General features: G+C 38.2%; 1 protein-coding gene across 1 annotated transcript in view; it reads left to right on the forward strand.

Moving 5' to 3' along the window:
- Nucleotides 1–981: 981 nt before the first annotated feature.
- Nucleotides 982–13,619, forward strand: part of AGMO (alkylglycerol monooxygenase) — a 186,580-nt gene continuing 173,942 nt past the window's right edge. Inside the window, exons 1-2 of the mRNA XM_005418617.2 lie at nucleotides 982–1,197; nucleotides 7,727–7,857. Coding sequence (XP_005418674.1) covers nucleotides 982–1,197; nucleotides 7,727–7,857 — 347 coding nt within the window. The remainder of the gene's footprint in view (nucleotides 1,198–7,726; nucleotides 7,858–13,619) is intronic.

Below are 13,619 nucleotides of genomic sequence, written 5' to 3' on the forward strand. Positions count from 1 at the left end.
TTCCAGTAATTTCCTGACAGCCATTGTCTACAGTATTGCAACATTATTCAAACTGCAAAATATTGTTTAAGTCGACCTTCCATGCTGTTGCTTAAATGGAAACTTATTTAATACAAACATCACAGATGTGTAATATTTCAGTTTTTAAAATGTCAATTTCTTTGCATTGCACTTTTCCTAAACAGAAACTTCAGCTGAAATTACCTGGCATAGTTCCTTTCCAAAACTAAAGGCTGATGCAAAGTAAAAATCTTTTTTAATGACTGTCAGAATTTAAATTGTGGTAAAATCTTTTACAGCAGGATTTGCAGTTCATTTCATCTGCAAAGACTGTTAGTGGAACTGTACATTTGAGATGAAGGGATTGTTGAGACATTGTGTTATTTTATTGTTGGCTAATCTATTTCATCAGAAATCTTATTATTTGTACTAACACCAAATATCAAGCATGATTGACAAACATTTGGCATGCTCCTGAGCTTCAGACCAAAGGTCTTGAATGCACAAAGCCTGTCCTTACTTGCATTCCTAAAAGTAATTTTCTACAAGGATCTACATATATCTCTTTTCACCATTTCTGTTTCCCTAGTTTTCATTCCTTCATAAATGAAAGCATAATCGACGGCTTCCTGAGGCTACTTTCAATGCAGTGATGTTAACTGAAGCTATATAAAATGGAGCCATGATAAGCCCTATTAAAAAAATAACAGCTTTTAATGGGAAGAATTCTGGACTAACCCATACAGCTGAACAGGAGTCTACGAGCACACCTTGGCTTGTTTCTCAAAACCCTCAACATTTTATTTTATAGAACTCCAAACCTGAGCAATAATTTCTATTTTTGTGTAGAATTCTGTCTAAAATTGAGAAAGAGTGACTTGAGCTCTGCGGATTTTTGAGGTTCTCAGACTTTCCAGGGTTAGAAAGGAGCTGGGGTGCGCGAGAGCTTTCTCCCAGCTGCCAGAAGTGGGCCAGGCAGCGATGACACATACAGAAAAAACAGCCCCCAAACCCAAGCAAACCTCCGAACCAGGGGGGGAAGCAGAAATTGTTAGCTTTCTCCACGGCAGCCCTTCAGCCCTCGGGCCCACGGGGTGGCGAGGCGAGGCCGCGGCGGGGCGCGCCCTCTTCTACGCGCTGGCGCCCGGAGAGAGCTCCTTCCGCACGGTGGAGGAGGTGCCCGACTACGTAGAGAAGGTGAGAGTCCCCTCCTTTCCCACCCTGGCTGCATCCCTCGCCCTTCCCTTTGCCCACCTGCTCCTGTTTTCAAAAGCCACGGGCGCCTCACTGAAACTATGTCCGCGAAAGGGCACCTAAATTAAGATAAAACCGTCTTTCTCTCAAGGGCTTTCTGCCTGTAAGCTGCCAGTGTAAATGTGCCCTCTATTTTCATATACTTAAATGATGATTTCTCCTGGTACCAAGAGCTGGAGTTTTCAGATATCACTGAGATATCTGAGGCTTGGTGCTAATGTTATATCCATCAGCACGGATAAGATGAACAGTGACAGCAAACTGAACTGAGGAAACAAGAAAATATGATACTGTGTTTGGCTTTTATGGTTCTTAAAGCAAGCAAAAAGTCAGGTCTCTCTGTGCCCTTAAGTCAAGCTCAGTCAAAGACAGAAAAATAAAAGGTTTCTAATTAAAATAAAAAATAAAGATTGTTTAAGAGAATTTAGAACAAATATTTGTGTTGGGACAGTGCTGTGTCCTAAACATCCAAGGCAAGAGTACAGAGGTCATGGGTGAGAACTCCCTTGTCAGCAGCATATCCTTCCCTCCCGTCCTGCCCTGCCAGTTTATTCACTTCCAAGAAGATACCTTTGCTCCCTTCTGTCCTACCTATTGCTCATATCTTGATTGTCAGCTCCTTCGAACCCAGATCGATGTCAGCTGTTCACAGAGACAGCACATAAACACTATTTTGCCCTTGTCAAAGTGAATTCCCAGCTTCATTAAAGAGCTGCACTTTTAAAATGGGTTTTGATAGTTCTGACGAGCCTCTCTGACAGGTATACCTTGGAGCGCTGTGCAGCAGCTGCCGGCAGACTGCAGTGGGGGTGCCATGGGCTGTGCAGAGCAGTGCAGCACCATCAGCAGCTTTCTGGGAATTGTAGTATGCAGCTGTCCTTCACTGAGGGGTGTTATCTGCAAAGGTAAACCCTTTTGTGTAAGGTAAGCAGAGAGCTGCTGCAAGCTCAGCCTGTGTGTGCAGTGTCTGGTCAATGGACTGCTGTCCTCAGAGGTATTTTGCAACTAAGATACAACGTCATGATTAAGGAAGATCGATGGTTGTGCCTAGTCAGCTGATCTCTTCTTCCAGCTCTCTTTACTACCTCAATCCCTTTTACTATTCCCACATTTCCAATGGAAATCATTCACTTTCTTGTCTGCAGCATACCTTGACATCCTTGGGCTTTATTCTCCCATGTGCAATATTCAGGTCAGACATTAGCCAAACTGTGAATTTCTTTTACTAAGGCACACAGTTGTAAGTCTGTGAAAGGATTCTTAGTACTTTGAATTATGAAAGCACCTGTAGGCTCCTGCTGTTGTAGAGCAGTGTTGGGATAAGCTTGTAAAGGAATATTTCTCACAAAAAAATATAGCATTAAAGAAAAGTTTTCCGATTACTGTTATACTTTGCTTAAATTCCTATCTTAGGTTAGCTGTGCTGGATTTCCCTTCTGACAGTGCATTTTTTGCTAGAACAGATCTTTTGATGCTTGTCTCAGTAGGCATATAAAAGTATTTTAGTGGCATAACTGTATCAACTCTTTGGCTTTGGTCTGAGCTTAGGCAGAGTTCATCCATCCTCTTCTGGCCTTGTTTATGGGCAGATGGCAGCTATCTAGTCCCTCTCCAGCTGCTATTCTTGACTGTTTAGGGAGCAATTACACAAGCAGTATATCCATTGGATTAGTCAGCAATAGATTTAATAGGGACCTGATGAGCCTTTTGAGGAGGTCTTGGGAGTGCTAACTCCTTTAATTGGTACAGACATAGAGGTGGATATCTGAACTCAATTCAACACAGAACAAAAAGAATTTAGTGTGGAGCTGGTAACAAATGAAGGCCTCAGCTCAAATAATTCACTCTAAAAGACGATAATGTTGATGTATATGTGTGAAACAAACTACTGATTACATTAGTGTCTAAATGGTGTGGGATTTTTCCTTTTTTTTTTTTTTTTCTGAGACACTGTAGTGGAATTTGCATCCCAGATCTGTGATTTCTTGGGTATCAGATGGATGAAAGTATTTCTAGGACATGAGATGACATAGCTACAGCTGTGGGAATAGGCACCTTCCAATATTAGACAGGTGGCAGAACCTCCAAAGTCACCCAAATATTAATGGATTTAGCAATCTGCAAAATTGAGCTGGTTGGCTTACAAAATACAGGCACTTCACAGGAGAGGCACCTTGGAGCTAGAGTTACCTGTGGTGTTACATCTGGGTGGGAAATGACAGCAGGGGGTGAAGCAGCTCTGGTTCTGAGAACAGAATAGTTAGCTTAACTTGTGCAGTGTACTTTCTGTCTCTGGTTACATTGCTTCCATTTTCAGAAGCAATGGGCCTTGCACTGTTGCTCTGTATGTCGGCAGAGCTGTATGGAGAGGCCTCAAGTCCTGTTTAAAGCATAAGCTGAGACTCAAGTCCTGTTTAAAACATGAGCTGATCAGCTGCTGCCAGTGACAAGCAGCAAAGCTCTGCAGCAGTGCCCAGGGAAAGGTCACCCTTTCAACAAATCTCCAAAATTCTGGGAAAAGGGGTGTGGATCTTTGATAATCGTCATAGAATTTATTTTTATAAGACTTTTTGTTATGTAGAATTCAAATCCCTTAATTTGTCTGTATATCTGGGAAGTATGTCAATTTCATTTATCTAGGACAGGATGTACTAATGCTTGTCCATTCATTTTAAGAGCATCCTCTTTTCTATGGGTGTAAGATTAGTCTCTGCATGCTCTGTTGGTTGGTTTTTTGTTTTTTTTTTTTGTTCTCTCACAATCTACAGGTGGTGGAATGATTCTTTTTGTTTGCCAAACATAGTTTTCATGAACCACAAATTTACTTTGTAGCTTTGTAGCTTGCTATGGTCTGAAATTATCACCTATGCTCTGTAAAGACTTCCATGAGTCAGACTTCCGAAGAGACAGTCCTTCTGCTGAGAACTCCAAAATGAAAGCTTTAGTAATCGCTGTTTTCTATTTGCTCTCTTGAGACCCTAAAGAATAAGTTCACATTTAAACTCAATTCACATTTTAGGATTTGCTTCTAAATAGTGAGGTACAAAACCTTAATATTTAGTTTTACTTGAAAGTTGGGATTCTTATGTTATAAAGATCTGGGACTTTAGGGAAACAAAAACTGTTTCAAGAATTGCAATAAAACTATGTGTATATGCTGAGTTTCAACCTAGAATATTATTCTTTGCAATAGTATAACGTGGAAACTGATTTTGAATGGTCCTTTGCGTTCTGTAGAGTTGGTTATTTAAAATGGAACCCTCTTACACAGTACTCAGAGTAAGGCTTTCATGTTATGGATCAGTTATTCAGCTAAACCACAAGCTAACACAAATCTCCACTGAGTATTTCTGCTGTTGGGTGAAGAGAAAAAACCTGGAAACAGAGAGAGAGAGAGAGTAAAACATTTATGGACAGAAGGTATCAAAAGGATCTGTCTTATGTCACTGACCTGTGATGTCAACAGTGGCTATTTCTTAACTTTGTGCCATTTTGTTTGTAGAGACAACCCTTGAAAACAGTCGTAGAGATAGCCAGGTTCGATGGGTTTCTTAAATGTCTTCATTGTCCTTTTAACTTAAACAAAAAAAAAACCCCAACCCCAAACAACAACAACAACAACAACAAAAACAACAACTACAAAAAAACAAAACCAAAAAAACAAACAGGAAAAAAGAAAAGTAATGGTTAGGCTAGTGCAACTATTTTCTCCCTTATGGTCTCCTTTTTGCCTGAATTATTTGCATTCTTCTTCTGTTGCATTACATCTCATCCTTACTCTGTGGGCAGTTTGGGTCAGGGAATGCCTTTTCACCCTCCATGACAATAGCTGTCAAGTAACATAAATAATACATCCTCGCCCAGATGTAGTAGATCCCCTTGATCTGCTTTGGACCAAGCTTAATGTAGGTATGTGAGAGAGATGTAGTAATTTCTTAGCTAGTAAGAGGTATGCCATAAATCTTTTCTTTTATAATCTCCTTGATGAGCAGGAGGTTAAGGATGTCTGAATGTCTCTTTATCCTCCTTGCTATGACACTCCCCATTTTTGAGTCAAAAAGTGGAGCCAACTGCCTGGCTGTTTCACAGCTTCATAGTGGGAGGAAAATATTTAATGAAGTCAATAAGACAGAACTTGTAATAGTGTACATTCATATAAAGTCAAGTATTTCAACTGTTTCAGAGGTTGCTAGGTAAAATGAATCATCCCATGGAATACAGACAGTGTACATTTCCTATTAACTGTTTTTATTTCATGAATAGAACACCTCAATTTCTCTGTTCTGAGCCCATTCAATTTGTTCTGCAGCTTGTGCTGTTCCATACCTTAGAACTCCTTGTAGTCTATGCTAGAACTGCCTTTTAATATTGTCATTAAGTGTTTTGTAGTTTTTTGTATTAAACCTCTCTTTTCTCTGCTGGAGTGTTCAGCTGTGGTCATCAACCTTTGTTTGCTAAGTTAGGAATCTGTTATTTGATTATATCAATTAGGAAATGTACATTAAAAGTCTTGTCTACTTAGAAATTAAACAGATATAGAGAGCAAAACAAGGAGTATTTGTATTTTCCCAGTATGTTTCATTGGTTTCAAATTGAAGGTTTTAGGGTTTCCTTACTCTTTTATTATATATTTTATTATTATATTGTTTCCTACTTATTTGAAATATTGAAAGATTTGCCACATTGGTTTTCTTGGGTGCTGTTTAGGCTTTATGGCCTTTACAGGTCTTCCCTTGCTTTCAAGATTTTTATATCATCGGTTGTTGCCTATCAGATATGGGCTTTTAGATGCCTAAAATAGGCACCTAAATTAAAAAGTGTCATGTTGATATTAATCTCTGTTCTTCTGTTATTGTAACCTAACCCTGTGCTGCTGAAGTTTATGAACTTTCATATTTTCTAGACACTATAAATCTCTTGCTGTTTGCAAGAGATGGTTTGAATCATCCAATTCTTGGTCTGAGCAATCTGGTCTGTATCCATCTTAGTGTCTTTACTGTCCCAGCCTAGTAGGAATTCCCAGATCATATCTCACTTGGCAACAAAAATGAGTGCCCTCCAGAATGCAATGGTATTTGCAGAGACAACATGCTTCTATTAAACTGTTGTATGGGCAGGAGCAGCTCTCTCCTACAGCAGTGCAGTTTGGAGGGTTCCAGGCACTGAAGCTGTAGGTATTTGCAGGCCATTTGAAGGGAGCAGAAGCAGCAGAAAACTTACAGGGCAAGTATGGCAGTGTGGTGCGTCCCAGAGTGGTGCAAAACTGCTCTTGCATTTCTCTTGCCCTGCAAAATACGGTGGGAATTTTATGCCTTAATGTAACCAAAAAGCAGTTGTCTGAATGTCTCAAAGGTCACCTAAAAGTTTTCTACAAAGCAAGGGAGGCTGTTGAAGGAACATTTGCTTGCACAGAGATCTGATCACTCCTTCCCATTTTCCTTGCCACAGGCCTTCTAGATTTTGGTGGAGATGGCTAAAACGCTGCCACTGCCTAATTCCTTGCGCATGTGAAGTGCAGGGACTGTTAGGACTACAGTGTTATTAAAAAAAAATTGCTCTACGACTTACTGTTACTCAAGCCTTTTTCTTGTTGCCTGAGATGATAAAGAATTGAGAAGAGGTCTGATAGTCCTCACCAGTTGCACATTTCACTAATAGGTGCTGTTGCTGTGCATTTTCAGCTTTTCTTGGGATAGAAGATGGACAGTGAGAATTGAATCCCAGACTAAAGCAATGCTGTGAGTGAGAAATGTTCCAGTCTTGTTCATCATTATACTTTTCTGCAAAAAGGCAGAAAACTATTTTGCAGTCAGTATAATCCAAAAGAAAGAGGGGAACATTGTATCATTGTCACTTGGTCTGGGAAGAGAACATGGCTTGTGGCCCAAACTGAAACGGGCTGCATAGTTATTTGGTTCACTGATGAAAGCACATACAGAAGAGCTGTTGTTGTCTGCAGTGAAAAGCATGGCAATAGAAATGCCAAGTAGAAAGAAACTCACTTTACTATATCTTTCAGATAATAATGTTGGATACCAAATTCAGTGGCTGAAAACACTCAGAAAACTTCATACAATATCAAATCCAAACTAGATTCTGTTCTACTTTGTGGTTGGAGAAGTCCACAAATATTGCTGCTCTCACTGTTTTACTTAAATATGAGAAATAGAAGTCTGGAAAGACTTTTGTGTTTTGTTCTGATAATGTTTGAGTTTATGTGCAGAACGTGCAAAAGAAAACACTGTGGGAGGAGGTTACTGCAATAGATTTCTGCTGGTGTTTTGGATCAAATGGTAGCCTTGGTTGTTCTGATTTGTAAGGTCCATGCTATGAGCTTTATTACAGGAGTAGCTACTAAAGTGCCAGCCAATCTGAGAAGCATCTCACTGCATAAAATGCTGTTTGGAAAAGTGTATCTAATTTTATTTTGTTGTGACTTTTTTTTTGTTTTGTTTTTGCAAACTATTTTTAGAGTATTCCATTCTTCATTACTTTCATTGGCCTGGAGTTTGCTGTCAGCTGGATTCAGAAGCGTAAGCTGCCGGGTCGGATCAACGATGGGATAAGTTCTCTTTCCTTGGGTATCCTGTCACGACTACCAGAGTGAGTATACGAGTACAGCCTTGAGGTTGTTTGGGTTTTAATCACTAAGAAGGAAGAAAATATAATTATGTATTGAAGTTGTTATTGCTAATCCAAAATGATTAAACAAGGCATCTGGACCTTTCTTTATGCAATTAAATTTTAGTGATGTGTATAAAATCTTTCTAATCTGTAAGGCTAAATATGATTCTTACAGGGTGTTCTCCAGCTCCACATTACCAATTTATCATCAATTATATTATATTAAACTGTATTGGATCTTGCTATCACCTTTTGCTGTTTCTGGGACTTCACCTGACTTCACTATATTTTATGTTAGACTAGATTTTAGAATCTGGGTTTTCTTTCATTAAAATATGGAAAGATAACAAAATAAAACCAACAAACCAACTCTATTGTTTTTGTTAACCTTTAGAAATAAAACTGGATATATATAACTAGATCAATAGAATTGTGAATATGCATGTGATCCAAAGTGCTTTAAAGACAGTCCTAATCTTTTCTTTGACTTCAATGGATTTTAATTCATGAGAGAATTGCTGCAAACATGATCATATAATTCACTTTCCAATGTAATGCCATAGATTTACCAGAATTAGTTTGGTGAGTAGAGTTGTTTTTTAAAGTAATAGCCACTGTGGATTAAGTGTGAATCCCAGTGAAAAAAATCCAGCAAATTATTCATATGAATTGCTCTAAGTGTTTTCCAGGTTTTAGCCACTTGTAAGTAATATCATGTTTTAGATATGCCTTTGCTTGATATGAGCTTCCAGATGATAGGCTTTATTGCATCTTTTCTTTTCAAACGGGGTTACATTTCTATTCCTCATGTGTGACTTTGCAGGTGACCTTCAAATTGTATATAATCTCTTCATTATAAGAAGAAAAGCTTTTATTATTTGAATTTTACTATATGGTATTTGCAAGCCTTTCTGTTATTCCCCCAGCTTTTTTTCAGAATCCTCTGCAGTTTTTCAGCCTTCTTAGTGTTGATGTCTCAAGTGCACTCCATATTTCAGAAACTACTACATCAGTGCCAAATAATGAAGTCATTTGTTCTCTATTTCTACTTGTTGTTCCTCCCTTTATATATCCCAGATCCTTTGAGCTGTCTTTCATCCCTGAATACTTTCTTGGATTCTGTGGCTTACATTCCTCATTCATAGGCAATATGTTCTTATATTTGGCCACATAGAAATACATGGATTGTACATTTGGTCCTCCTGAAGTAGCCTGAATCCATGAAAAGTTGTCTTTGTTACCTAAAAGTTCCTGCTTTATGTCACTGCAAATTTTACTAGAAATCTTTTCTTTCAAACCAGATTCTTGATCAAATACATTACAAGAGCGTAGCAAGAACAACAACAAAGAATTATCCCTTCTGGCTAGTAGAACTCATTTTGTGAAATGTCTAAATCACCCTCTTTGTAATCTATTGATCATTTGTCATTTGATTGATTTTTTTAAACTTTCTAATCAATACAGTCTTTGACAAGGTCCATTAGGTACAAAGACAATTTCTGATAGATTGTGTTAATTATCGGTAGTAAACATCCCTTATGAAACCTTTTAAAGACACGGTCCAAAACTCTTGAAATATCTGAAAATGAGAGGCATGAGCTTTCAATATGAGAAATACTCAACCATAAAGTTATGTCTTCAAACAAAGTTGTCTAAGTTATTTGAGAATTTAGTGAAGCTATTTCTACATATAGTGTACCTATATTCAAATAATTTTTAATGAATTGTGAGCGTGATCTTGAAGGAGCAACACTGAACTTTTCAGTATGTTTTATGAATTAATGAAATATTTATCAACAAATTAGATTTGTGTGCAGCAACACACAACCCTGATAATGGGTTACTGTAGTCTGCATGAAGCTAACATTAAAATAGATCAAATGTTGCTTCTTCAACTTAACCCAAATTCTTTAAACTTGACAGGCTTACCATGCTGAATATTTACCTTTATTCATTATTGTAAAGCAAGGCAACCCCTGTGGCAGGGAGAAATGATGCATCTGACTCCACGACATCAGAAGGCTAATTAATTACTTTATTATACTATATTATTCTATACTATATTACACTACATCTGAAACTGCACAAGCACTCAACTGAACTGAATCTTGTGACTGTCTCCTGACCGACCGTCATGACACAGTCACAAATGTGACAGTTCGCACAGATTGGTCAAGAAAACAAAACACACCAGAATCCAATCAAGCAAATTCCTTCAGGTAAATAATCTTCCAGCATATTCCTCATGTTCCAAAACACAGGAGCAGCAAATGAGATAAGAATTGTTTTGGTCTCTGTGCTTCTCCAGGAAAAACTTGAGAGAGAGAATTATGTCTCTCTCTGTGCAGAGAATGTGAATCCCACAATTCATCTCAAATATTCAGAACTGATTAAGTTAAACAAAGGGCCTGAGATACATGTAAAGTAAGTTTGAATTGTTTTGCAAGTCCTTTTGGCTTTATTTTAAGGATACTGAAACGATCGAGATACACTCATTCCTGGAAGAAATGCTTGCTAAGAAAACTGGTGTTGTGTGTGTGGAATGCAGCTTTGCAAGGTGCTGAGTACTTTTATTATTTTGGCACTCAGTCCTTTGCTGCAGAATTTGGCTTGTGGGCTATGCAGTTTTCTTTTGCAAGATTGTTTCAATTGAGTGAACCAAAAGATCCTTAAGGACTCAAAAGTTTACAGAGTCAGGCAAATCTCCAAGATTGCCACACCTATCTATTGTTATACCGGCACAAGAAGTCTCTTCCAGGTTGCTTGCACAGCTCTTGTGACTAGAAATACCAGACCCTCCTCAGCAGTTCTTTCCAAAGAAGAGTCCTGTAACACTTTTAGCTTTTTGGGTGAATGTGAAAGAAGCGGGCAAAATACAGACTTCCTAAACTATTTAATCTCATGTTAATATTGCAATTCTAATGGTGACTGCTTAGTGTAACACCTCTTTTGTAAGTAAGAGGAGTTGTGAATAACAGACTGTCTAAAAAGGCTCTAACTGAAAAAAACAGAACTCTTTTACCCTTCTGTCTCGTGCTTCCATGGTGTGAAAGAACTGGGTCAGACAAAAAAAGGAGGAAAAAATAGCACAGGCAAAAATCTGTTGCTAAGATTTTCACTTCAGTCTGTCCCTTTCAGGAAGAAAAAAGGTAGGGAAAGTTGACAGAAACTGCTAAAACAATATTTCAGCAGAACCCACAGCATCAGGGGAAATAGTAGTGCAAATCATTAACAGCTGAAGGTTAGATTAACACACCATTGATTGTATCCTCTCCCAGGGACTAATTTTCATTTTCTCAACTAGCAGCAATGGTTTGCCACTTCCTTAAAAAAACCTGTGGTTGGGTCTAAAATGGTGGCTTCAGTCTATTAGTTAAAATGAAGCTTCAAATATGTCATTGCAAAGAGGTCTTTACATTTAATGAAAAAATTAGGAGTCACTAACCATAGTCAGCCTCTAAGTATTTTTTCCATTTCACAGTCTGTATAACAGAACTTCTGCATGTCTTGAGGGCAAACAGTATTTATTTAGTGTTTCATACTTCAACTTTCTGTTGAGAAAGTTCAAATCATAAATTGTTGATACTTGTATGCCAAATGTTAAAAATGTACGTGCAAGAGGAAAAGTCTAATCAGACAAGGTAATGTTTTTGTTTTTAGGCTTATTAGACTCAACAGCAGTAAGTTGAATCGTTTGTGCATACATATCACCTCTTGTAAAGTAGCCCATACATTTCTTAAATATAATCTTCTCTGCATTAATGCATACTGTGCATTCCTCTGCATGTATAAATACTAAATGTTGTATGGAATGAAAATTAATTTGGGAGAAACTTGTATTACTAAGTTTACTCCCAGAATCCTAAATGTTAGTAAAAAAATTCTGAGAACTTTTATTCTAAATAAATAAATTACTAACTTTTCTAGCTAATCATTGCCAAGAGACTTTAAATGCTGCTTTAAAAATATTCTCCCAAGAGAAAGTTTATTTTGGGTATGAATATCCATTTTTCAAGTATGTGCATTATTTCATATTGACCCATTTCTTCTTTTAAAGCAGCAGAACATAAATCAAGTCAAAAAGTGTTTGGGGGATAACTGAGGTAGGTATGTTTTTAAACTAGTTGGGAAAGTATTTGTTCTTTATGGTCATGCTCAATTGCCAATTTTTAGTGTTCTGCTCTGCAACACAGTCGTACAGTGTATGAGTGTATATGTATATAACGTGTGACACAGTTTGGTCAGTCAAGTCTACAATGAACTTCTCCGTTTCTAAAGAGAATATCACAGTCTGTATACATTATTTAGCTTGATTTTTGAATCGGAGGAGGTTGGAGTTCTCTGAATTGTTGAACATGAGAATGGAATGAGTAAATGCTTTTTGATTAGTTCATGCTAGTAAGTATCTTAAGAATCTACACGTCAGCAATAGTTAAATCAAAGGAATAAAAATCCTGTTTCTTCTGTAGACCAGTGTATTCAGTTTTGTACATCATCTGGATTTTAAATAATCTTTTTTCAGAAGCTGTATTGAAGAGGCAGTCTCATGTACAGGTTAGACCAGCAATGCTCCCAAATGAGGCACCTTTGAGTGATACTTCTGGTTGCTCATTCCTCCCTCTGTACCTTCACCCCTCTTTGGCCATCATCAGCATTTGTGTTGCCCTGTACTGAAGTGGCTTGGGAAGCAGGTTCAGCACCTTCCCATCACACTAACCTGCATCAATTCTTACTATGTCTGTGCACAGTCTTGTGCTAGAACAAGAAATGGGATTGGAGAAGAGCAGTCAGGGTTACAGGACAAGAAACACTCAATGCTTTTGTAGTGTTACTGAGTTACCTGCTCTGTAGCATATATAAAATTGCAATCTGAAGCCAAAGGTTTTCAGTTTTTAAGAGGAACAAAATGCAGAGCTGATTAGAATACACTTGCCTCAAGTTGGTGCAAGTTATTCACAACCTTGTGGAGCTAGGAGTGTCTTGACAGAAGAGAAAAAAGTTGCCAGCATGGATTTAACCATTTGAAGTATGTGTTGGTTTCCTGAAGTAGCTATTAGATACATCATATGTCACTATAGAAACTTACAATCTCATAAATTACTGATTGGATTTCTTAGAAGAAAATTTGATACATGCAGTTTCTCGTAAATTATATTTTCACTTCAAGCCTTATTAGGTACATTTTTCCTCCACATCTGTTTGACTAAGACTTTGGACAGATGTTTGTTTAGAGCATGGTCAGATGTGTTGCTTCTGGTCCAGCTGCCCCCTTAGATCTGCCAACATAACTGCACATTTAATTGCTCCCTAACCTGGTCCTGACAAAGTGATCTCGCTAAAAGCAGAAACAAAAGCCCCCCCAAGAACTATAAAAGAGGTGTTTAAGCTCAGCTGCATTCATTTTGACAGAGCCAGGTCAGGGAGCAGCTATGCATGCAATTATGGTGGCAGGTCTGAGGACTAGTAACCACCACACTTAGGGCAGTGATGAGCAGATGGGGCCAAACTGGGAAGGTAGTCACTTAACCTGGTTAAATGGGAAGAGGAGCTGCTGTGCCATGCCATGTCCTTAAACCAACTGAACTTGGCTACTGCATTTCTGTCTTTCTTGTACTCACTTACATAGTCCTCTCTTTCTCTTGTATTGGTTCAGGTGCTCATCTGATCCCAGGTGGAGTTGTTTTAGTTCACTCTCTGAGCAAAACAGTATTTGCTTTAGGCAGAGAGACAAGCAAATTGTC

Source organism: Geospiza fortis, unplaced genomic scaffold (assembly GCF_000277835.1).
Source record: "Geospiza fortis unplaced genomic scaffold, GeoFor_1.0 scaffold138, whole genome shotgun sequence".
Classification (NCBI taxonomy): domain Eukaryota; kingdom Metazoa; phylum Chordata; class Aves; order Passeriformes; family Thraupidae; genus Geospiza; species Geospiza fortis.